Genomic DNA, 26,693 nt, shown 5'->3' on the forward strand with positions numbered 1-26,693 from the left:
TATATTGTTCCCATAATTCTAGACAAGGATTTCCTAAAGAGCCTTTCGTGTGTGATTCTTACCCAGTCCTGCTGTTAGAAAACCTCAGGATATGTAGAAAACCTTGGGATATATTGACCGGGCCTGTGCTTAGCCGAATCTCTGCCTTCAGGCAGGGGCAGTTGTAGCCATGGTAGATTTCCTCTCCTTTCAAACTCCATAGTCCATAGCATGTTTAATTAATAGAGACCTGCTTAAGATTCCAAATTTCCAAGATTAAGAATATGCTATGCTTTCTGACCCTGTCAAGCCCCAACACATCACAAGAACCACAAATTACTTGAAGAAAGGCCTTTGATCACCACGTGCACTGACCAAGAGGACAAGAATAAAATGGGCCAGCGTATGTGTTTGTCTTTTAAGTTCCCAAGCATCAGTGTTCTCAGACACTATTGTTCCATTGTCGAAATGAAACAAATCATTTGGACATAATATCCTTCCTACATTTCTTAATAAATATGCCCTTTGACTCCATTCTTTTTGAGAATAGATTTTCCTTCCAGAAGCCATGTTTCCTGAGGAAATAGATGAACTTCTTTCAAAGCAATATATGTGCTAAGAGATGACCCATTGTAATTCCATAGGATTTCCCATTTGCCATCAGGCCAGCTTGGCCTATCTTGAGGAAGATTTCAGACACAGCACTGCCCTTTAACTAGCTTCGTGACAGTGGTTAAATTCTTCTCTATGCTGCAGTTGTCTCATCTGTAGAACGTACTATAGTGGCTATGAGGACACCTTCCCATTCACTATCTGTAACTTGGGGCAGCATCTTTAACTCTCTCAGCCGATGTTTCCTCACCTGTGAAATTGGCTAATAACAGCATCTGCTTCACAGCCACTGTTGTAATGAGTAAATAAAACACAGTATGCAGCATGCCTGGCACATAGAGCCCTTGTAAGGGTTAGCTCTGAATATCATAAACTCGAGATGAAATTAATCTTTTGTCAGTTCTCAAATATTTGGTGAGCTTTTAACCTTTCCGATGGGCAGCTAGAAAACAAATCAGTTCTTTCTTAGCTTTGTTGTTCTGTTGCTTGTTTGTTCGTGGCTTTTTTCTAAGTTTTTTGGCTGCTTGGAGTCAGAGCCCGTACCACCATAAACACTTAACTTTTTGAGAAATCAGCAGCAGCAACCAGTGTGGGAAACAGAATCACTCTATGCAGAGCTGTCTCTTATTTGATAAATTTACTGGAAGATAAAAAGTTTTAATTAGAAAACCAGCTGTTACTGTTTGAGGTATAGAGTGAAAATGTCAGAATTTGAAACACCGTTGAGATTGAGCAATAATAAATTCTCATTGTAAAAAAAAAAAATGTTTTCAATTAAAAGATTGTTGGATGAAGACTCAAGACCATCTGAGCTCTACCCCTATCTGGGTGACTTTCGGTAAGAAAGGGACCTCATTGAACTTTAGTTTCTTTATTTTGACCCTCTCACTATGTATTTTAGTCCACTGAATTTAGTTCTTTTGCCTGTGAGGATTATCTCATTCATTTGCTGTCGACTTCCCATAAACAGGTAGAGGCGTGACATGGTCAGCTAAACCTACTTGAGTTTGGATCCTGACTTTATCATTGAGTCATTGTGTGACCTGGGCAAGTTGTTTAACCTCTCTGTGCCAGTTACCTCATCTAAAAAGTGAAGATTAATGTTTCTACCTCATAGAGTTATTGTGAAGCTCAAATGTAAAGTGTTCAGAATGGGTCCCTGGCATATAGTAAGGATACATTGAATATTAGCAATTACTTTTATTATTTTGTTGGCTGTCTCTAGAGGGGAAACCCTGAAGATGAAATTATAATATGAAATCTTACTGTTTGGGATCTTTCTCTTTCCTGAACCAAGTTTATCAACTAACCGTTTAGGAAATAAAGACATTAAATGCCCATCCCTTTCCCTAACCTGCAGTCCATCAAACATTACTTTCCCCTCTGATTCCTGAAGATTATCTCTGTATAGTAAATATTAAAACCCACCCAAGTTTTAATTGGGTAACCACACGTTTAACAAATTCTGTCTACTTTATGTGGAGGATAGTGTCTCAGACATCAATGCGTATGTGACTCATGTGAGGATCTTGCTAAAATGCAGATTCTGAGTCATCAGTTTTGGGGCCAGAATCCCAAATTTCTAACAAACTCCAAGGTGATACAGATGCTGTGGGCCCTCGGACTACACTTACGGTAAGCAGGCCTTAGAGATTCACAAGCCTTTTCAGGATGGATGGTGCCTGTGGGCACACTTGGCTCTCCTTGGGGGCAAGTAGGTCGGAGAGGGCAGAGTTGCAGGGAATCATTGCCAGACCCCTCGTCTCCAGCCCCAACCTCACCAGCTCTATTTCTAGTAACTGAAAAGTTTAAGAAAGAAACAAAAAGATGTGAAAAGGACAGTAGAAATCGCACCTACTTCTCTCGATTCTCCTGAACTGTAAAAACATCGTAGGACAGATTGCACCAAACAGTTTGACCCATCTGCAATGCTGAATTATCTTCCACAAGATGAGCAGGTAGGAAACCATTTAATTCTCTCCTCTATTTCTGCTGTTGGGACAGGACCTGTGAGGTGCAGATGCTAAGCCAGACCCTACTAGGGGTACATTACATACCCTGCAGGAGTTGTGTCGTACCACTGGACCCACTTAAAAAATGTGTTTTTGATGTATTCTGTAGTGTCCTGAGGACCTGAAAATATCCCCGGAGTGCCTGCTCTCAAGGACTCCACACCTATCTAGAAAAACTTACATGCTGCGTAACCAAGAGTAAGGATGATGTGTATAATGTCTATTCCTGAACAAAAGGAAAAACCAAACTTTTCCAGATTGAAATTTCTTCCCTAAATTAATTCTGCATTGATCTTGGTCCTAGTTACTTATTTGCGCACACACACACACACACACACACACACACACATGGAAAATGGTAGTGAGAGCCTATGAAAACCCAGAGGAGGGGGAATCTGTAGGCCTATATGTTACTCTACTTTATTGGCATATATTTTTGTTCATTTTGTTAAACGCTTCATGTAATTTATGGAAAGAATATGTGTGCTTTGCTGCCAGGTAATGAGATTCCTTTCATAGTGTGACGTATAAAGTTGATCTAATCACCTAAGAGTCACATTGTGTCTTTTTATTTGAGTAATTGTGAATCTCAAAATTTATTTGTTGTGCCCCAGTTCTAGTTTCCATAGTTAGAAAAGATTCACATGCGTTTCCTACTTTTGTAAGGGGTATTTTGAGTTTGGGAACATAAAATGGGGCCGATCTTACAGGCTAACATGGTTTTTTTGTTGTGTTGTTGTTGTTGTTGTTTTTTCAAAAATATGGGTTCTGACTGGCAACAAGGATAAACATTATGACCTGAACTTCCATATAGGAGAAATCTAATCCTGGCAGTAAACATCTGTTCCCTTTTATGTGCATTTGTGGCTCTTTAATATGAAGTTTTCTGCAACAGCTGTAGCTTTTCTAATATCCTAAATGGAATCTCTGTGGCCTTTAGAGTAATTACCTCAAAGTTTGAGTCATCTGACCTGAGGATTCTCTGATTAAATCTGTATGAATTATGGAAAACCAAATGACCGTTCCTAGGGGAGGATTCCATTGTGTCTTCTGGAAAGTACTTTCCCAGTCTTTGGGACCTCTCTTCAGTGTTCCAACAGTCAACTTGTTCGCATGTGCTTAAGTAATTATAAGATGTTGCTCACGAACCTGGTCACTGCCATGTTTTAATGCAGTGAAATTCTCAGTGGAGTTTCCACCATGGTCTTTGAACACACATTGTTTCGTTGTTTTGTTAACTGTGTTTCAGGCTAAACTTTAAAATAGATTAACATGCATCCCATCTAAAGGTTCTAAACATGCACTTATAAAAAATTTTAATGGTTCTAACTTATTATCAAGAGATTATCATTGTAGTTTCTAGTTTCAGAGTAATTATTTGAAGTTTCTATAGCTATGATGATTGTTTTTCATTTGGATGGTGATTGCCTAATGGAATAGACAGGAAAACTGGAGAAGTGGGAGCAGCCAGATAAGGAAAAGATTTGTTTCTCTCTTAGCAGCTCCCAGATCTCACTCACTTAATGGACTGAGAATCCCTGCCAATGAAACAAGAGAAACCCTCTGTGATAGCAAACTTAGATTCATCTGCACACAGGGGCAGAGAAGGCTAGTCTCAGCAAGAGGGAAAATTAATAGGCAGGTGCCCAGTAAAAGAAAGACAAAACTATATAGCAATGGAAAGCAGACTACTTGAACAAAGAAGCTAATTTTGCAAGACTTCAACTACAAGAAAATATTTCTGAGGACGTATTTCATATAACTAGACAAAGGCTGAGCAAGGGCCGCAGCAGATCCTAATTTATAGTCTCAGGAGTGAAGCAGCAGAGTCGTGCTCCAGATGAGTACACCCTGATTGGACTATCTGAGCACAGTACCTACTCCTCAGTGTTCCATTCATTCTGTACGTGCATAAATATAATGTTAATGAATTCTAATTTCTTTTTAAATTTTCACATGAAATATAAATAAGAGGTGATTGTTTTCTTCTCCAACTCCAGTATCCACTTTCTTTGGACCTCTGCTCCAGATCTTGAAATAGCCACAGACACATAGCACTTGGAAAGAGGAGGAAGTAAAGGAAGAGAAGTTTGGGGGGGAACAGTGTGGGGACCAAGAGATCATGAGAAAGAGCATTTAGCTGAGCAGCAGGAGAACAGAACAGGCACAAAGGGGAGAAGGATTCGCTCAGCGATTTCTATTTCCCACTGGGCTGTGAAGGAGAGGGAGGGAGATGCAGAGAGCTGCCGAGTTTAATTCAATTCTGCTCAAGGCAGTGAGCACTCATTAATGGGCCAGGCCCCACGCTACATGCTGGGGCACCAAGGTAAACAAGCCATGGTCCCAGCTATTATGGCACTCACACGTCTAAAGCGTGAATTAATAATTACAGTACCTGGTAGCACATTCTAAATAGAAACACAGGAATCAGTTAACTTCCCTCCACCCTTATTTTCTCATTGGTTAAAATGACAGACACAATGCCTATTTCTTGGTATTCTTATGCAAGTGCTTATAACTGTGGGTATTGAGAGTCCAGTAAAGAGAAAAATGGTGGATACCATTGACACAATACAAGGAGGACATGGTACATTGTTGCCTTACAGAAGAGACAGAGACAATTACTATAAATAATCAGGAGAGAGTTCCAAAGAGGGAGAACAATTTGCCCAAAGTCACACAGCTACTAAACCACAAAGCCAGAATCTGAACCATGACTAGTGAGCCCATTTTCTTACCCACTGTCCTATCCTGCCTCTCAAAAGCAAAACAGTTTTCATTTTCTCCAGCAGTTTGGGGGAGGTAATGCTTTTAGTAGTAGAAAAACTGCATTGAATTAATTTTAGTAGTAATGAGTCCGCCATGTTACTTACCACTGGCTTTTGGGTAAGAAAATGGACATAGACTCTGTGCCTAGTATGTCATTTTTCTCTTGACAAAGATACCATATTATTAGGGGGACAATAAATATTAATTAGGACATTGTGCTAGGTACCCTGTTCCCAAAAAAAAATAAGGAAATTATACATGTATGTAAATGATTATATAATGAGGTAAAAAGTAGCAGGTGGAGGGAAGGAGATACATGGAAGGTATTATGGAAGTTTGGAGGGTGAGTGGATGCTTCCAGAAAGCTTAAACAATGAACTAGACCTTGAAGGTTGAGTGGGGATCAAACCTGTGTCTTCCTTATTATGTTATTTGGCTCATCAAGCTAAACAAGCCAGGTATGATGATGGTCAGGCCAGCATTAAAGGAAATGGCCACTTTACCAAAATGCCTCTCCCCGTGCCTTGCCCAGCAGCCAGGAATCCAGTTTCAGACATTCATTTCTTGGGCCAGGGCCCTATACTTTCCAGGCATCTTCTTTAAAACACAACTTCTGCTGAGAGGGGTGACTCCTCCCATATTCTCAGCCTTAACCTGGTAGTGTGAAGTCATTTATAAAATTCCTTTCTTTGGAGATGTTCTTTGGAAATCCTGTTTAAAAGGAGACTTGGGTTTGGAGGATGGGTCAAAGGAAAGAGGCAATTTGGGTGCATGAATAAAGAGTTAAGGCTGGGTGAGTGCTTACAATGTGGCAGGCACCTTTGTTCCAAGACCTTTGTAGGTACTAACCCATTTAATCATCACAACAATAGTATGTTCTTATCTTACAGATGAGGAAACTGAAGTACAGAGAAGTGAAGTAACTTGCCCAAGGTCACAAAGAGATTTGTGAGTAGGTGGTCTGCCCACAGTGGGGACTGAGCACCCAGAGGACAACAGGAGAGTAGTAGCTAGTACTTGGGAGGGTGAAGAGAGGGAATAGGCAGGGAATCAAAAGGAAGTGGGAGGTCATCGACAACAACCTCATATTCTGTTTAGGACCAGGCGGTCATGGTAGTAGAGGTGGTGATGGTGGTGATGGTGGTGGTGGTGGTGGTGGTGGTGATGGTGAGGGGAAGGTAGCTATAGCCACTGAACGTAGATTTTTGTATTAATAAAAGTAACATTGTTTTATTAATAGTATTTCCCCTTTGGATAGAAAGAGATCTATATGGTCACATATATGATACAGATTAGTTACAGCTCTAGCTACGCCTGAATAGCACTTAATTACTAAATACTTTCACTTACTTTATTTTACTTGATCCTTATTAAAATCCCATGAGCAGTATTATACTGTACTTTTTACAAATGAAAAAACGGGGGCTTAGAGGAATTGATTTTCCCAAGCTCAAACCCTTCAACCACTACATGGAAGAGCTGGGGCTTAGATTTTCCAACTCGCTCCTCTCTTCCCTTCACTAAAACAGAGCCTCCTCTAGGGCTATATCCATATCCAGCCCATTACGTTTTTCATTTTCAATTATCTTCATTGAGAAATGTAACCGTGATATGTTCTTTCAAAGGGGAAATCAACCTTCATGTGAAAGGGGAAAAGGGACTGAATCCTGGTAACTGCTCTTGGTACATCCGGAGGTGGTTATATAAGGGCTGGGAATGGGGCACTCCAGGTATAGGGAAGAGCTTCTGCAAAGACACTGTGCTGGGAGTAAGCCTTACAAGTTAGAAGACGCCCATGTTGCCAGAGAACAGTGAGCAAGGGCAGAACCATGGAGGGTGCCTCAGCTGGACAGGAAGGGTAAGTCCTGTGGGCCTTAGGACTTTATTCCAACATTGATGGGAAGTCATCAGAAGATTAGCAGCAGAGAAATATGCTCTGAAGTATGTTTTTAAAAGCTCACTCTGGCTGCTCTGCGGACAATGGATTACAGGTGGCTGAGAGTGAAAGCATGGAGACCAGTTGCAATACAAATGAAAAATTTGAATAAGACAATAACTGAAAACTTCGAATGAGACAATAAATATAGTTAATAAAGAACTTCCAAAGTACTAATCAAGTGACAGCTATTAATAGGCCAATGGCTACTCATTAAATTAAGTCAAATAATGAGAACATATCTGTTAACAGTACAAAAGATATGAAAGAGCAGATGAAGAGCTTCTCTGAATTTTTAAGTTTCTTTTCAATCAAGCAGTATACCACTACGTACTTCCTGGGATGGTCCCGAAAATGAGTAGGTATCTAGCTCAGTACCTGGCCCATAGTAAATGTTCCTCCAAATAGTAGTCTCCTGTTCTACATGACTCCACAAATAAAAATCAGTTAATATGGACATAGTCTGAGATTTCAACAAGGCTAAAACTTATGCGCTAAAGTAAAATATTAAAATGGAAATTAGAGACATCATATTTAATAGCCTGATGCTATGCAGCGATAATTCTACATACTCCGGCAGTTTACAAAGCGTTTTATACACACATCCCCCTAATACAGAATATGGTTTGGGGTCTCAATACCTAATATTGATGGCCTTTTAATGCAAATTGAACCCTCTTATAATGAGTACCACGAAATCCCTGCCTACTCAGCTGACCCTCTCTGACCCCTTTGTCATAATCCTACTTCCTTTGCCTTGGCGCTTCTCTAAGGTATCAGTTGGCTTTTGTGTCCTGAAATACTTGAATATTTTGATATAATTTACCTTTTTTGATGGACAGATTTATTTTCTATCATCTTTAATGAAATTTCCAGAGATAGGCTGTAGGTAGTTATGTTAATGAGATTTTCATTTGTTTCTCTTTTGCAAAAGAACCCTTTGGATCACTGCTATGTCATTCAAAGCCACTAGACTTATGGTTAGTTAATGTAAACTCAATCATTCCAATCTAAACTCCCTGGAGACAAACAGGCTAATGTGTATCTAGTTATTTTAGTAGTAGTTCACTTATCCCTATCTAGTTATTTTCTTTGATTCTACTTATTTATTAATTTCTGTCATAACTGATTAATGAAATGGGTTAATTGTCTTGATGTCTAGAATATGATGTATTAAAAAGCCAGATGTTATCTGGGATCCATTAAAGAGCAAAGGATTTATACTTCATGTGACTAACAAGATAGATCATTTCTAGAATCCCCTTTTTAAAAACTGTATTTCTACTGAGCACATTATAGCCTAGATAATGCTCAAAACGGGCATTTTAAGTGAGCATTTATTTACATCCGTACCTGCAATCTACAAGATAACATCCAACTAACAGCTGTCTTTTAGAGCTTTACACAGTAGATCCCAAAACAATTGATGGATTTTTAAATATAATACATATTTACTCCAAGACTGTGTAAAATGTTAGAGTCTGAGAAGGAGATTGCACCCTATCCAAAACCTGCTGATAATTTGTTTCTTACCTTAGATTTTCTTAACCCTGTGGATCTCAAACTCTGTTGAATATCAGAATTATCTGGAGAACTTTGTAAATATACAAATGCCCAGGCCCCATCCTACTTCAATAAGCCTAGTCTTCTCCTGTGTTCTTTAATAGTGCAGGGGATTCTGATACTCACAAAAGTTAGAGAATCACTGACTTAACTTTTTGAGATTTTAATCCCTCTAAAATATATATCTCATTGGTTTGCATTTCAGGGGAACCAAAGAATATAAGCATTAGACATAGACATAACAGGAAATACCTCAACATCATTATCACCAAGCAAACCTATGTGAATCCCAACGACAACATTCCCTAGTAGGCAGATTTTAAGGAGCCTGGTGTAGTAGGTATCTATAGGATATTGTATGTGCCTCCTCTCCATTTGGGGGAGGATGAGAATCAAGAATCTGCCTTAAGTAAATCCCTTTTGAGTTTTCCCATGACCCAACCAGGACTTCTCCAGATTTCAGTCTCCAGATTTCCCAGTAGTGCCCCCAACCAATAAAAACTCCCAATGAAGCAACTGAATATCATTATCATGAATGTAATTACAGACAAAAATTATGAGCTTGTAAATGCCTCCCATGAATGAAACCTTTTTCCCAAACCATCTCAGCTTCTTTTCTTAGGAAAATGGAAGGCAATCCTATCCCCTGCCTCACCCCAAACATAACCTCCCTTACTTAGAAAAAAACCTAGCTCCTGCTGGCCCAGGGGAAATGCTGAGCAAGCTTTAATAGGCTGTGCTCTAAGGAGGAATGGCCCCTTGGGTGGGGTCCCTTTCAGCATCTTTCATCCAAGATTCTTCACTAGCTCCCTTCACTAGGGAGCGGTGACTACCACGTTTGGCTGTGTTTCTTAATCTCTGTTCAGGCAGAGGAATTAATACCAAATACATTTTTAAGAATTTCTTCAGGGTGATGAACACACAATGGGATTTATAGATGATGTAATACAGAATTGTACACCTGAAATCTATGTAATTTTACTAACAATTGTCACCCCAATAAATTTAATAAAATAAAATTTAAAAAAAAAAAAGAATTTCTTCAGAAAAGTAAAATGTTAGAGGCTTTACAAAATAGTTTGATAACTTTAACATTGCTTGAAATGGTGCTTTATAGGATACAATTTGCTGAGGACTTAGAGTCCCTGAAAATAAAGGAGACATCACAGAAACATGCATGGGTGAGAAGGCTTTTCATGTCTGTAGAGGTAAAATGAATCTCTTTAGGCCCAGAATTAACTCTTGCATTCGGTAACTTTATATTCAACTTATGAAAACCTCAAACCCTCATGGATAATAGGTACTTGAATGAATTCTACGTAGATATGTCTAGTCTGAAATGCAATACTGTCTCCCAAGATCTTAATCTGTTGTTTTCTTTTAATGGATAGTGAGAATAAGTGCCTGTAATTGCACCTGTAGCTGGCATGGTTGAGTCCAGACCTTTTTTGATTCACCATGCATTGAAAAATGCCAAATAAACTCTTAGGCGAAAGAACCCATGTTTTTAAACTGACCTCATACAATGCCTAGCTAGCACAGCTCTTTGCATAGAGTGAGTTTTTAGGGCTCTTCTCTGAATAAGATCAAATGTTACATCCAAAAGCTATCACATTATACAGTTTTTTTAAAAGGGATTATTGCTTACTGGCCAAGTTAGAATATTTAAAGCCACAGCATTTCCATTTACTGTGACAAAGAAATCATGTGTTACAACTTTATTGTTGTAGTTGTTCAGTCTTCTCCTGGAATAGAAATGGTTGTATGGGTACCAGAATTTTCACATAGTAACCTGAAGACCCAGAAGGGTAAATGTAACTTTTAAAAGTGACTGAGAGTAGATTACACTTTTAGAGAAACCACACTAACCAACATCAGCTGAAGACATCTGATAGCTTTAGAAAAGGTGCTTATGGAAACCTAAACTGTTTTTAACCCTGTGTTAAACAATTTAAAATTCATTTTAAACATTTGAAAGACAGCATAACATTCCCAGTACGATGCACAGATCAGGATGGACTTCCCTACCTAATATGGATATCTGTGATTCTTTGGTAAATTCAGCTTTAAAATTCACTTATAAATTATAGTCTTTCAATCAGTGTATATGATCACTTTAAAAGTAGAACTCAATATTATATTTTTTCTCATTTTACAGTAGTCTAAGAATGTCTGGAAATATGGATGACCAGATGGATTGTGTTTTTTAACATGGATGTATATACAAATACAAAAATACAAAATGTATCAGCTTGCTCATTTTTGCTTTATATCCATGTACAGTAAAGATATTCAAGGAGGTAAAATTTGCCACCAAGGAAGGTTATATATTTCCTATTTTTCTAAAGGGCAGACCTTCAAGTCCCTATAAATTGAATGGAAAAATAGCATTATATATATATATATATATATATATATATATATATATATATATATATATATATATATATATATCTGCCTGTACCTCAACCAAAGAGAGTTGGGACTTATCAGTCTATCATGAGAGCTCTTAATTCACCCCACAACTAAAGCATTATCTGCTTTCCGTCATCGGATCTCATTGCCAATTTGAGACTACATTGAAACCATTTACAAAATTTCTATTTGAAGACCCAGCCTCCTTTTTCAAGGCCATCAGGGGTAGAAGGTGGTAAAGAGAACAGAGTTGTCACTCTCAGTGTAGCCATGTGAACATGTCCCACTTAAGTAACAGGGTGCCCCTCAGGTCAGCCTGTGATAAAACCCAAGTCAAACAAGGCTGAATCCTAGATGTTTGATGTCCTAAGGATCTGAAAAGTGTTTACAGCCAGCCCTGTCCCTCAAGACCTCAAATGGTCATCTAAGCAGTAACATAAATTGGTGTACACTTGCTCTTGGGCCATTGCTGTGGAAGCAGGACTGGAGAAAGTACAGCCTTCCCGTGGAAGAAGTGATGTCTTTCTAGGCACTAAAAATCAGGGGGAATGTGTTGATTACTCTGCCAGGCAATCTGACTGTGGTGGCTCTGTGCCCAAGGCTGACAAATTCTGCACCTTATCACTGCATTGAAGTGGAGATGCATGTGAAGACTGTCAGCCCCCCCAAAATTGAGAAACAACTTGCCTTCCAAAGCCGCATCTCAACAAGACCTTGACAATGCCAACAGCTCATCAGCTCCTGTTTTTCAACCCTCCAGAAAATGGCCTTCCAGCCTGGGACAAACCGAAGCACTGTCCAGACCGAGAACACGACTGGAAGCTAGTAGGAATGTCTGAAGCCTGCCTACATAGGAAGAGCCATTCGGAGAGGCGCAGCACATTGAAAAATGAACAGTCATCACCACATCTCATCCAGGCCACTTGGACTAGCTCAATATTCCACCTGGACCATGACGATGTGAGCGATCAGAGTGTCCCAAGTGCCCAGACCTTCCAAACAGAAGAGAAGAAATGTAAAGGTAACCTGACTTTTTAGAGACCGTATCATGTGTTTCAACCAGCAAAAATAATTCTCTGTTGTAGCTGTGTGCTCAGTCTTCATTTATTCCAACGTATAGTGGCCATGTGTTTACCCAACTGCTCTGTTAGAAAGTTTCTTTATTCCTAAATTTTCTCTTAAACATAAATAAGTGGGTTCCAGAGCAAAGCAGGTAATTTCAGTTTCATGTTGTGTTAGGTCACTTGGGGAGGAGACAGTTTTTTTCTGCAATTAGCAGAAGAGTTGTTAGTCTGGGTTTTAATTCTACTTTTGAATCTGAGTAGAGACAGACATTGCTATCATTATATAACTACTTGCTTTGAAGAGTGTGTGTGTGTGTGGGGGGGGGTGCACTTATGTTTCCTTTCCCAACTGTGCGTAGTGCTAATGGGATCTCAAAGTCTGCCTTTAACCTAAATAGTCAATTCATGTACCAAAGAGAGGTTTTTAAGTTGTTGTTGTTGTTTTAACTCATTAAATCCTTGTGTCATCATCCTGAAAGGCAAGATTATGGTTTTATGAGGTTGTCACCTCATAAAAAATATGCTAAACTGGCCTAAGTTCCTGATGGCATTAGATTTAACTGGTCTTTACCTCAGGTCGCCTCTACCCTGACAGATGTCTTTGTGCTGATCGCTTTATTGTCTTAGGGCTTCCAAAAACCTTTGCTTCTTAAGTTAGTCTTTAAATGTCCAAGAAATCAATTTGTGTCTTTAAATGTCCAAGTTCATATAACTCACCATTCTTTTTCAATTTAGCATTTTAAAGGGGGGGGGGGGGGCTTTTGCTTTTTTCTTTAAGGATTTTGACTCATGATAAAACTTTAAATTGTGTATTTGAAAATCTGGCAATCACATAACCAAGGTATAGTAAAGAATGTTTGTAAAGACTCCTATATATGACGGACTTTTGCAAACTGTTCTAACTTGAACATAAGCATATAATTATATGTATCCCTCTCAAAAAAAAACCTGCTAGTTCTTTAGCTTTTCTGAAAACACTTCAAAAGATCCTTGGAACTACCAGTTGACCTGGGAAGTTGAGTATGCAGATTATTTTAGATGAAAATAGGATTATCTAAAAAAATAATAATAAAATAGTGGTATATACTCTGGAATGCAGTCAAAACTACACATGTTCTCTTTGGGAAGATGTGTGTTTGTCTCTCATCTTTATTATTTAGGAGATTGGAGAAATTGGAAGGGATATTTATAAAAAGAGCAAAATACGTTTTTTCAAAGGAGTCAGGATACAGGAGGAGTGTGTCTGTATGTGCATGTTCACATTTGTTTGAAATACAACTGAGATTTAGTCAGAATTTGTAACCAGATTGTATCTTCAAATTTTATAGCTGGCATCAAAATCATGTCAGTCCTTGGTTTACCGTGAAATGTCAACAGGAAATACAGTGTCCTTATAATCTGAGGCCCTCACAAACTAATTTGATTTATTCACAAATGATACCCATACTCATTCATTAATTCATTTAATCATAGGGACCCTCTTTGTGTCAATCATTTATGAGAAATATTGGCTTTGAGTATCTAGAGTTCCCTGCACTGTACACTTTTCAGTTTGTTGGTACACCTTAAGCAAAAGGAAAGAGTCTTGAGTCGGATCCAAAACCCTAAGTATAATATAGTGGTTAAGACCACAAATTTTTGAGTCTGACATATTTTGGCTAGAATCCTAACCCTCCCAAATTTATGTCCTTGATCAAACTTATGTGATTGTTGAGAAAATTAAATAAGGTAATGTTTTTAAGCATTTAGCATAGTACTTCACGTATAGTGTTCTCGAAATAGCAACTATCATTATTATTGTGATCATGATTATTAGCTGTGCATCATTAAATTACATTAATTCCTTGGGCTTTGCTGTGCGCCTGGTAAGTAAGGAAGGGAGAAGGGGAGCAGGACAGATGAGTGTGGGATGGGACATGATATTTTAGGAAGGTTAGAGTTGATAATCTATTTTGCATTCATTCAGCTCTCTTCTGCTGAAAGTCAGAGAATTATGTAATAAGAAAATATAATTAAATTATTTAAATTCTTCCTCAAGATTCTAGTATTAGAAGGAGAGCAACTAACGTAAACTCTCCTGTAGTTTTTAGAGTACCAAGGCTTCCCCTTGGCATGGATGTGAGCCAATGCCTTGGTTCAACATGAAAATGCCCTCAGGAAATCTACGTTGTCATGGCCCAAGAACCTTATGAACTGAATTTCACTCATTAGCAACGGACACCTGTTTTTAATGAGTCCAGGAAACCAGTGCAATTAGTCATTCTGTTCTTTTTGGAGTTGGTTCTTCTCCATCAGCTCAGCTCGCCAGCGACCTCTCTATAAGTCACTGTGAGGAGAGTTCTATTTTGATGGCCATCGATGCTGGGCATTTATTTCCAGGATATCTCTGTCTAGCCCCCAAGCTTGCTTGATACACAGTCCTGGGCTATCATTCATTGCATTCATCCCATCCATGTTTATTGAGTGCCTACTATGTACAGGACATTGTCCTTGAGGTCCAAGCATGAAGAAATAGCCTCAGGGCTAAAAGGACATCCAAGTAGTCCCATTTCAAGGACCCCAAATGGAATTGATAAGAACTAAGTGGCCTTTGGGGATACAAAAAGTTAAGGAACTGCAGTGTAGGAGCCAAAAAACAAATTGCTTGAAATAGTGTAATAAAGCCGTCTCCCAAATCAATAATCCGGCCAGTCGAGACCAGTGCACCTGTAAGTGTGGTTTGTAGACAGGTCTCCGTATGCAAACTATTACTTTTCCCTCACTCTATTGATTCAAATACAGAAATTAAGAGTAAGCGTTAGAAACTTTTGTAGCAATTTGACATTGCCACTGACATTCAAATGCATGATCAGTGGATTTCCCTCACTGAACAGGGTATAGGCCAGTTGTGTATTGTTAAACTTGCCTGTCAGTCATGCACGGCCAGAGCTACGTAAAAGTCTTGTAGAACCATGTATTGAGCCATAATGGACCAGGTATTTTTTCAAATGGTCCTTGTCGTGCAGGGCATCCAGTGGGGTCTCTGCTCCCGCTCCCCACATAAGAACGCAGGACACGGTGAGGCCAAAAAGGAACACCCACGGAGCCATAGATATGGGAGTCATACTACTATATTCTCACTGGCGGCTGGGTTGGAGACACAGGAAGCAGGAGCCACACTGTTCTCAACCCTCACTGCACCGCTTGCAGGCTCAGCCACCATCTTCTTGTTAGCCCCCATTTTCTGCTAGCGTAGCCACAGCAGTTATATTAGTGGCCAATGGCTCACTGGTTACAGCTGACGGCCAACTAGCCACAGTTGATGGCCATTTACTACCTGAGCCAACACCTTTCTATGTGAGGCTGAGAGCCTGGAAACTGCACTTTGGGGGTCTGTCCCCACAGTTCTTCACTTCAAATAATTTGAGACTCACTGTGTTATACTTTATAGTATCCTTAATGTTCACCTTTAGGCTTATTTTTGGTGTGTATCTAATATTTTGGTTTTCATTTTGGTCCAAATGCTGCTTTCATTTTTATCTGCATATGCTTATGTTCCTCTCTGCTACCGTCATTCTAAGGAAATTCATTGGTAACACATTTCACTAGAATGAGAGCTCTGGAGACATTACATTCTGCTGCAGAGCCCACAATTCAAGTCTGCTTTAGTCCCAGAGGCTATTTCCATCCAGAAGCAAGTGACTCCATTCCCTTCCACGAGCCACTCTCTGCCTCCACACTACACCTCCCTGGAGTTTTTGTGTCAATTTGAACTGATTGCTCGGCCTCCAGGACCACATCCTCCTCCTTCCCACCTGCTCTGTTCCCAGAGGTAATGTATTTGGTGGAGATCACAACTAGTGGTATTAGCAGCACCTGGAGCTTGTTAGCAATGCAAAATCTCAGGCCCCACCCCAGACTACCAAATTGGAAGCTTTGGAAAAGGGCCCAAGAACCTGTGTTTATCCCTCTGGGTGAGTCTTAAAAGCTGCGTGTCAGGAAGTGCCTGAGAAGACTGTACTCTTAAGCTCTTAGTATAGGAAAGGGTCTGCCACCTAGTGGACACCCAGAGAATGTACATTTTTCTTCCAGTCTTGGACTCACCGGAGGAGCTACCTGAATCTATCCGTTCTTGATTGGGCCTTCTTTTAGTCCTGTCTTATTATCTTAATTACAAACTGGATGTTTTGCTTAATCACTCTGCCTGGTAACAACTTGATCCCTTCTGAGAGTCCCACTCTATTTGACTGGGGCCCTGATCCTCCTCTAAGTTATTACTCTATACAAGCCTTCTCCACTCAGCCCTCTCATGCCCTCCTGAACTCTCTGGAAACTACAGGGTCTCACGAGTCCCGCACGGATAGATCCTAGAAGATGCATGCACCCCTGTAGCTGAATCTAGCCAACCCTGCTGAACCCCGATAGTCAGACCTCTGTACTTTGATGTTTGACCTTGGTGTCAATCAGGGACCTTCCTGAAACACTAGAACCTGGTAGGAGAAACAAGGCAAGACTGAGCCAGCTCCCAGTTTGTATTGGAACAAGGATAGCAGCAATCTGGTGATTTCACTGAGTTTTCTCTGTAGGTCTGCTCTGTGTTTAATATCAAGAGAATTGAGTCTCACGTCCCCAGGAAGACAAGAAAAAATAGTCAAAATAATTTTACTAACAAGTTATTTTCTCTAATTATAAAAGCCTTTCATGTTCATTGTACAAAAAGGTGGAAATTTCCCAAAAGATCAATATAAATAATTTTTTTAAATCATTTGTAATTCCATGTACAAAATCATAGGTAAATCCAAGGAATTACAGTGTTAAAATCTTTATTATAGTTCATTTTTCTCTGCATATCTATTTTTCACAAACTTGAAATTATATTAGCCATACCATTTTTAACCAGCTTTTAATGCTTAACAATATATCATGACTATTTTCCCACATCATTAAATATTCTTTGAATCCTGATGTTTATTGGCTATAGATTATTCTTGCTTATAATCTATAGATTATTCTTGCTTATAATCTATAATTTATTAAACTAGTCCCCAAGATTTACACAAGTTAATTTTTAAAACCATGTCTTATGTCAGCAAAGGGGCAGACTATTAACTCATGCTCTTCATAAGGAGAAAAAAATGAATCAAATCAATGATGACAATTATAAATGATGTATAATTCTCATTTACCAAAATAACAAAGTGTTCTAAAAATGAGAGACACAAAGCCAAGTCATTGCAGGCATTATAATCCTTCAAGTTAGACATTCGCATTTTCAGCAGGGGATCGCTATCTTTGTCCTTAAGTAAAATGCAAGGACATCTTCAGGTAAATGAGTAGTTTAGAAAATGGAGAATTAAAAAGCTTGAACCCTTCCACCAGTGCAGCCATCTGCTCCATCTGTCTCCGCTCTCCACTCTGCTCCTACTCACCATCAGGGTGTGCAGTCCAGGCTGAGAGCAGCAGTGTGATTCATATACCTCAAGGGCACTCAGCAGCCTTGGCCATCAACCTGAGAATAAGTGCTCTCCACCAGCTCTGGCATATGCAAGAGAGCCCTGTGTGGTATTTCCAAGGCAGGGAAGAGCACCTCGGAAGTAGACACGGCAGAGAGAAATAGAAAGAAAGAAAAGTGACCAGCTGGAGAGGAGGGGAGGAAAAACTTTGAAAAGGGGCAATGTCAGAGAAAGGCAAACTTCAGAAATTCAAGGCTCTATTGCATCCAACTTCAATTTTCATTGAACAAATGGACCCCAGGTTTTGCAAGGCCAATTTAGCAGTGTCTGTCACAGCATTAAAGGCAGATATGCTTTCACTCAGCTGGCCCTTTGATAATATTCTGTCCCATCGAAATATTCACAGAAAGTCACAAAGACCTGTGTTCAAAAGTTTTCTTTGCATCTTCGTTTTTCTTCCTGAAAATTTAGAAACAATCCAAATGTCCATCCATAGGGGAATGTTCAAATAAATTATAGTATATCTAAAGCATCCACTAGAAAAATAAACAGAATTTTTAAGAGGTGACTCTAGGAATACGTCATGGAGAAACAACCATACACTAAGTACAGTGCAATGCTATTTACAGTTTTAAAACTTTATATAGCTGTGTGTGCACAAACGTACATAGAAAAAGTTCTGAATACACAAAAGACCACGGTTTGCCTCTTTGTTCTGACACTTGCCAGCTATTTAACCTCGGATAAATCACTAATTCTCTCCAACAAAGAATGTAATCAGAGATTAATTGACCACAAAAAAACTAAGGACATTAATCTACACTCCATTTTAAAGTAGCGCTCCAATATGATAACCATATTTCCCTTTATGGGGAAAAATGAGCAAATTACATGAAATCAATACGGCCCCCAAAACCTGAGCTATGAGCATCATGAAAACATAAGACCAGCTCCATCCAGGATAAATTGGGAAATCAGTTGCCTTACACTGTCTCTTTCAGTGTCCTTACTTCTCTCTGGGGCAGCATCCTCCAGGAACACAGGAATGTTCGGCCTACCTAGACACCCATTCCCAGTAAGATACCCAGTAAGTCGGCTTCTTCCCCTTTCAGTTTCTGCAAACATGTCATGCTCCATAATAAACCTATTCCCCTGAATGTTGGTAACCAGTACTTCTTATATCCTTATCTCTCCAGGGCAGAGGCTTTGGGTTTTGAAAGCCCCTGGAGATGCAGGTTTCACACCAAGGATAGCCTCTAATTGTGCCATTGCAGAAAAAGTAGGCAAGTACATTGATTGCGAATCATTTCGTCTACACTTAGGACCTATATTGACACAGGGATGGGTTCTCTCTCTAGTTAGTCTATTCTGTGGCTGATGCTAATGATGCGCTATATTTATAGGCCAGTCTTTCAGATTCTGGATCAATTTAGCCTCCTTGACTTGAACTGGAATAACTATGACCCTGTTTCTGCAAGGATGCCAGAAATCCAGAACCAGCTGAGCTTTGGAAATGAGAGTCAGAAATCCTCCATGGTCCAGAGCCATTCTCCATGGTATTGACCTGAAAACAGAATTATTATCTTTGATGAACCCTATCCCCGTGACATTTGTCAGTATTGACTTATGCAAGAGACTTGACTTTATTAAACTTGACTGCATCTTAAAATATGGAACTGTACTGCAAATATGACTGTTTAACTCAATTATCTATACTGTGAAGTCACTCGGCATTTGAGTTAAAATATTTTGTGTGGATTGATGGTTTATTCATTTAGGTGGCAATATTCAGTGAGTGGCAGATTTTACCCCAACTATCCATAGTTGCCCCATAATGTGCAGCTATAAAGGCCATACAATTATAAGCGAAACCTCAGAAATAATGAAAAGATAATTTATTTGACTCTTTGCCTAGCTCTGGAAAGAACTTCTTATAATAAGCCTAAGATATAAAACTAAAGGTCAAAACTGTGTAAATAAAAGAAGCTCCTGCCCTTTAAGGGAAAAAAAATACATGTTAATTTTTGCAGGGGTTTCAATTGAATGGGTTTCCAAGGAAACAGGTATCTGCAATGGGTTCATCCCATTTAATATTTATGGCCAGACATAGAGAATAGTGCTTTCTTCTTATCCGTTTCTGGTTACACATGATATTGCCATTCTTAACTTTCCTTTGAAGTGATCATTCTATATTTGAGTCTTATTTCTTCCCCAAAGAAAACATATGCCCATTTTATGATATTTTTTAAGGGAGTTTTGTAATATCAGGATTATAAAACTGGTAATCACCACGAAAAAGAAAATAACACTAATCAATCTGATGTACCTTTCTTAGATGAATTGAAGGCTGTTTGATTTTGCTTGTTGCTTTATTGCTAATCTGCTTACTTTTTGAGTAGGTTTCTGTTTTTAAAAGTTGAATTGGAAAAACAAAATTGGTGACAAAAGACCATCCAGTCTTCAATTTTGAGTGAGTTGTGTGTCTTCTTGGAAGATCTGCTAAGGCAAACCTATAAATTCTTTTTTATATTTGATTTTAAAGTAATCTCAGCTTAACCAAAAATTTGAAATATTGCCGAGAACTTCCATATACCCTTCACCTGGATTCACTAGTTGTTAACATGTTGCCACATATGCTTTATCATTCTGTGTATGTGAATGTCTGTGTGTGTGTGTGTGTGTGTGTGTGTGTGTGTGTATTATTAGTTTCCAGAACTGTTTGATAGTAAGTTGCAGACATCATGCCCCTTTAACTCTAAATACGTCAGTGTATCTCCGAAAATCAAAGAAATTCTCTTGGAAAACCATGGTACAATTATCAAAATCCGGAAATTTAACATTGATACATACTATTACCCACTCTACAGACTTTATTTGAATTTCACAGAATTCCTCCCCGCTCCCTCTTCTTCCACCTAAAGGAAGGCTGAGGTGGAAAGCAGTGCTGGAGAAAGGATTTGTCTCTGGGAGGTTTTCATGCGCCTCTTTCCTCCTGACAGCACTAGGCCAGGCCACCATCAATTATTCTTTATACCAGTTTTGTTTTCTGGTTCAGGATCCAGGCCAAAATGCATTTCATTTTGTTTCTGTGTCTTTTCAGTCTGCTTTAATCAGGAACAATTTAACTACCTTTCTTTGTCTTTCATGGCGTTGACATGTTTGAAGAATGCAGGTCTGTTATTTTGTAAACTATCCCTGTTTGGGTTTGCCTCATGTTTCCTCATAATTAGAATCAGAGTATGCATTTTGGGCAAAAATACTAAAATCTTGTTGTATCACAAGATACAACAATTTGAATTTAGGTATCTGATTCAGAAAGTTTTTAGTCTTCTGAACACCTACATTTCTTCACCTGAGGAGGTTTATATCTTTATTGATGCGCTTGTTGATTATCTCACTGGGTTGGAAGAAAGTGTATTTTCTAAAAGTTCTCTTATTAAGCGTCCATTCAATATTGTAAGGATGAATGTCTAAAGGGTAAAGTTACTTGTTTCTCTGTCACCTGTGACACTGCTTCCTGCATGGTATTTCCAAATAGACATGTTAGAAGAGCTTTGAGTCTAGACTTGAAATGAGCAGCAATGTTGTTGATGACCCAGCAATGATGAAAATTCTAGTGGCTGGCTGGCATTTGTCTTAGAGAATAATTATGAAGAGTGCAACCTACTTTGTTTCAGGAATAATAATTCCATGTTACTTCGTGTTCATGTAACACTTGAAGTATTCAGTTGATATGTCTTTTTAGTTGGGTTGCAAATTTCAGAGGAAGGCCATGTCGTCCTCCTGTGGTGTATCTTTCATTAGCTCTAGAAAATAACATACGTGGCATTGATACATAGATGATGTGAACTTTTTAATTTTTTTGTTTTGATAATCAGTTTTAATTGGCTAAAGCTATTTGTAATCCACATCTATTATTGTAAAGCTTTATTGAGATATGATCTACATACTATAAATTCCTGTTTTAAGTGTACAGTTCCATAATTGTTAGCATATTTACAGAGTTGTGCAGTCATCACTACAGTCTTATTTTAGAACATTCCCATCACCCCAAAGAAACTTTGATCTGATTTACAATTACTCTTCATTCCTGTACTCAGCCCCTGGCAACCCCTCATCTACTTCCTATCCCTACAGATTTGTCCCTTCAACTGGACATTGCACAAAAATGTCACTTAGCATATTGCTTTTGAGATTCATCTACATTGTATCATGTGTCAGTATTTTGTAGCACATATCAATACTTTATTTGAACTTTTTACCTTTAATTATTCTTCATAACATTTTCAGGTATAAGTGTAGGACTGGAGCCGTTAATGAACAAAGAATAAATCTTTCAAAATCTGCATCAATTGTGTCAGAGTCTAGATTTTGCACTAGTTGTTCTTTAAAGGTGAAAAATCAAAGTAAATGCAGATGATTCAATCACTCTTTCGTTATTTCTATTATTAGGGAAATTTGTTTTAAAATTAATCTCTGACATATTATTCTGGAATAAAGAAAGTATACTATAGCTGTTAAATGTCAAAACCATTCCACTCAAACAACCACGCAACTTTTCAAATCAAGTCCATCAGTGTGAATTACAATGAAATAATCATCTTAACATGTTAAACTAAGGGAAAATGGATCTACTTGCTTTAGGTGATTAATTTAAAGAACACATAAAATGAGTGGCTATGTGATATGCATGCAGAGCATAAATCACATTTATAAAACAAGTATAAAGTATTGAAGATCATGTGGTTGTTTTTTTCTAGAAATGAAGGGAAACATACTGATCATAGTAGCTATATGAAGTGGCATTAAATTAGGCATATCTTTGGAAAAACAGATAAATCATTATCATGACCTTAGAAGTTGTGTTAAAATGCATAATTGACCAGAATTTTCAAACCATTAACATAATTTTCTATTTAAAACAGTAGTATGGGGAAGTGGGCAGCAAGTTCTAGAATAACAATTCAAGGACCAAAATTTCGATACTATCATCTTCCCTTAGTAGCTACATAAAGATGAGTTTTCCACTCTGTAAAATGAGTGGGAATAACCTCCCCCACCAGACATATTGTTTGCTTATGAAAATAAACATACAGTAGATATGCATCATTATTCTGTAGCCAGTATTCTAATTAAAGTTTCACCAAACTGAAATTTTATTGGGCGTTTTCTAGATTGTGATGCCCAAGGTTCATCAGACTATATGAGAGTCATTAGAGGTTCGCTTTTGAATCAAATGTTCATTCATGAAAAAGCGTATCTATGCCACTGATGGCTTAGAAAAAAGAAGACTTCAATGCTGATAAGAGGAGTCTACAATATATTTCAAAAGCCTTACCTTTTATTTCAATCCCCAGCCTTAAATGTGCTATTCTGTATTCATGTTTGGGTATGTAAGTTTTTTTGTTTTGTCTAGATCCTGAGCAATTTTTGAATATTTTCTCATTCTTTCAAAGCACAAGGAGACTTTATGATTGCCTTTGGTCTTGAGAAATATTAGTTAGAATAAACCCTTGATCTTCATCCCGGGGGCTCTTATATGCAAGGCACTTTGCTAGACTTCCACTCATCATCCGACACGCTTCCATCCACTAGAAATGCTATGGAAGAGAGGCTTTGAAATAGCACAAATGGATCTGTGCTGTTGGAATTGGAATTTGGGGACCTATAATCCATTACTTGAAAACTTACATGGAACAAATTTTAGGGTGAATTCAGACTATGTATTATTTTTCAATATGCGAGAGAGAATTGCATGGCCTAAACAGCCAGCAAAGATGTTTAGAAATATTTTGAGGATATAAATTCCCTTGTCAGACATGGTTTCTGGACCCCTCAGGGAAGACGATTGGCAAACCATGAAGAATCACTATATATCAAGTCATCAGAGCCCGACAGTAGCCTGGACCCCAATTAAACTAATGGAATAAGGGAAGCAAACTGAAAGCATATTTTATAGCCACATTCTGTTTTCTAACTTACCATCCTTTTTACATGAAGAAAATACATGTTAACTCACAATCTGGAAGATTATAACTTCAGGTCGTTCAGCCACTGTTCACTTATTCGTTCATTCATTCAGCAACTATTATATGCTTATTATGAACCCCTGAATTAACTTAAATAACCAGAAGATGAGCACTATATTTTTCTCTGTAATTTATGCATTGATTTTAAGAGAACTAGATATAAATATAAATAACCATTTCAGCTTTACTACATGGAAAGCTGATATTCTTAGTGGGAGCACGGTATTTTGGAACTAAGCTTTGGGTTTGCAGCCAAATAAACCTGCATTCAGATCACCACTGCTCAGTCGTATGCCCTTGGACAAGTTACTTCACCTCTCCAGGTCTCAGTTTCGTCATCTCTAAAACAGGAACAACAATATCTACCTATAAGATTGTTGTGGTGCTTAAATAATATAATCTAACTGAAATTGGTTTCACAGTGCTTAGATCCCCGTATGGAATAGAGTTAAGGTAGGGAAGAGGGAACAATGTGTGACCAAGGCATAGAGACACTGCTCAGCAGAACAGCAAATGGCCTGAGTTCAGGTTCCATAAGGGGCAAGAGACAGGAATAAAAACAGTCCAGGGCCACATCCTGAAGGACCTGTAAGTTTTTGAACTTTATCTTGAAAGCCAAGGGTGATTTCAAACTGGGATGGGGGGTTGTGAGGGAGGGAATAGGTGACATGTTTTTTATTCTCCTTTAAAATGAATCCCCAAGCTACTAGGTAGAAGATGAATTGAAATATCAAGGTAAGATCCGAGGCACAGAAACCTGTTGGGTTTACCAGCTTTTAAAGAGAAGTGCTACGGGGTTCAATGAAGATAGTGACAGCATAAAGCAGTCAGCCCTGTGCAACCAATGTTGTGGCTAAGCTAGCAAGAGAGAAATAAGCTACAAGGCAAAGTCTAAGCATGTAATTTCCACTTGAAAATATCTGGGTTTGAATCCCGACTCTTCAAATGACCAGCTGTACCACTTTGGACAAATAGATGTTTTTATATTTATTTAAAAAAAAAAATGTGGATAGCCATAGCTGCCCTGAAGGGCCATCAGGAGGATTAAATAAGATGAAGTTTTAACCACCCAGTACAGAATCTGCACATAGATAAGTTTCATCTTGGTGTGTGTGGTACCATGGAGGCATTCACAGAGAGCTGTTTGGTAGGTGGCAGGTCTGGCGGGCACAAGAAGATTAAGCGTCGTCAGCACCCTGGGCAGTAGTTGAGCTGTGGGCATTGATAGATCACCTGGTGAGAATACATGCGGTTAGATGTAGGTTGAGGATAGAACCAAAGGGGAGGCTCAATTTAAAGGCAAGCAGAGGAGATCATCTCTTGAAGAAGACTAAAAGAAAAACAATCAGAGATGGGGGGCCATCTGAGGAAAGGCTTCGTGACATGAGGGTCTCTGGTATACCATCCATAGGCTGTGGCTGTGGGGGTTGGCTGGAAGCAGAGTGCTCCTGCTTTGATGATTCCTGTTTTGTCCAGAGACCCACAGATAATCGGAAGTCATTGCTCCTTATGAGAGCCCTGAGTTACAATGACAAAGTATGCTAAGTACTATTGTACTGGCTACGCTTAGTCACCAAAACCCACAGTAGGGGCTGCTACATGGAGCACACGACTTCTTGACGTCTCGTAGGCGAAACTGGCCTGAAAGGTTTCAAATCAAGGACAAAGCCAATACACCCTCCAGGACAAAGAGGAACCAGAAGACAGGAAGGAGCTCTGAGAATCCTGGGCTCAAGGTGACAGCTAGTGAGGCTGGAAAAGTTGGCAGAGACCAGCTTATGGAACCACTTGAGCCTTCCTCTAAGGCAGAGGCATCAGAATCCCCAAGAGGCCTCACTCCCCAGAATTTCTGATCCAGTGGGTCTGAGGTGGGGCTGGAGAATTTGCATTTCTAAGAAGTTTCAGGAGATACTCATGCTGCTGATTCAGGAACCACATTTTAAGAACCACGGACCTAAGGATTTGGGAGTCTATAATCTTTTTGGAACTGCAAAAGGCTATTTTCTTTAAGCCACTCGTTCTGTAAATTGACATATTTCATCTCGTAGAAGTCTGCTGGAACTGGGTTTGTGGTTATCTTTTGCATGAATGTGCTACGGCAACCGTTCCACTTTAATGAAATAAAACGTACAGCCTCCAAACCTTCGACCTGTAAAGAGTGTCCAAGCTGAGGAAGCCACCAGAACTCCTTAATGAGAACCTCCTTCTCCTTGGCAATCTCTCAGTTCAATTATTGGGGCTGCTCCCATCAGCTTGGTCTTATGCCCACTTCTCATCAGAGCCTATTGCACCAAATCAGAATCCGTTCCCTTTATGCTCGTAAACCACATTGTCACTTTTTCAGGCATATTTTTGTAAAAGCAAATTCTACTTGGTGATAGGTTGTGAACAAAAGCCTCCCTTTAGTATCCTTTAGTATAGATGTGACAGGCTAGAACTATCGAAAAGGTTTTATTAAATACTGAATGAGAAAAAAAAATTAGGAACAAATTCAGAGTATAGATGTTTCAAAAGAGGAGGACTTTGAGTTTCTATTTCTGCCAAACCAGACGTAATCTCAGAACCCAAAGCCCTGGGCTGTGTTCTGCAGCCACCTGGGGATTTGCATTTCCACATGTTCTGCCTGCTTCTTCTGGCTAGTAGCTTTCCTCCTTGCTAAAGATCATAAAAAGAGCACCCATCTCAGCAGCTTCCCAAGCTCCGCCTCCCTGTCCTTGATGTGTGATCTGACCAAAAAAAAAAAAAAAATTATTCTTCCAAGTGATATATCCCTACCAATGACCTTACCTCCAGCATATATTCAACAGAGCAGAATTCTGCGTTTCTCAAAGCAGAGACAGTGACATTCACACTAAATCCTGAAGGATGAGAAGGGCTCTGTC

The 26,693-nt window shown here is 39.0% G+C and overlaps 1 protein-coding gene across 30 annotated transcripts in view; it reads left to right on the forward strand.

Moving 5' to 3' along the window:
• THRB (thyroid hormone receptor beta) overlaps positions 1-26,693 on the forward strand; it is a 349,469-nt gene that overhangs the window by 267,119 nt on the left and 55,657 nt on the right. For 22 of the 30 annotated variants that reach the window (XM_074312762.1, XM_074312779.1, XM_019745237.2 and 19 more), the window contains one exon: positions 12,047-12,307. The exons of 5 other annotated variants lie outside the window; for them this stretch is intronic. In XM_074312762.1, the coding sequence (XP_074168863.1) occupies positions 12,047-12,307 (261 nt within the window). Of the gene's footprint in view, positions 1-6,262; positions 6,321-12,046; positions 12,308-26,693 lie in introns of all 30 variants that reach the window. 3 more of the 30 variants (XM_074312764.1, XM_074312763.1, XM_074312766.1) reach the window with 1 other exon arrangement.

Source organism: Rhinolophus sinicus, linkage group LG10 (genome assembly GCF_036562045.2).
Source record: "Rhinolophus sinicus isolate RSC01 linkage group LG10, ASM3656204v1, whole genome shotgun sequence".
Taxonomy (NCBI): Eukaryota; Metazoa; Chordata; class Mammalia; order Chiroptera; family Rhinolophidae; genus Rhinolophus; species Rhinolophus sinicus.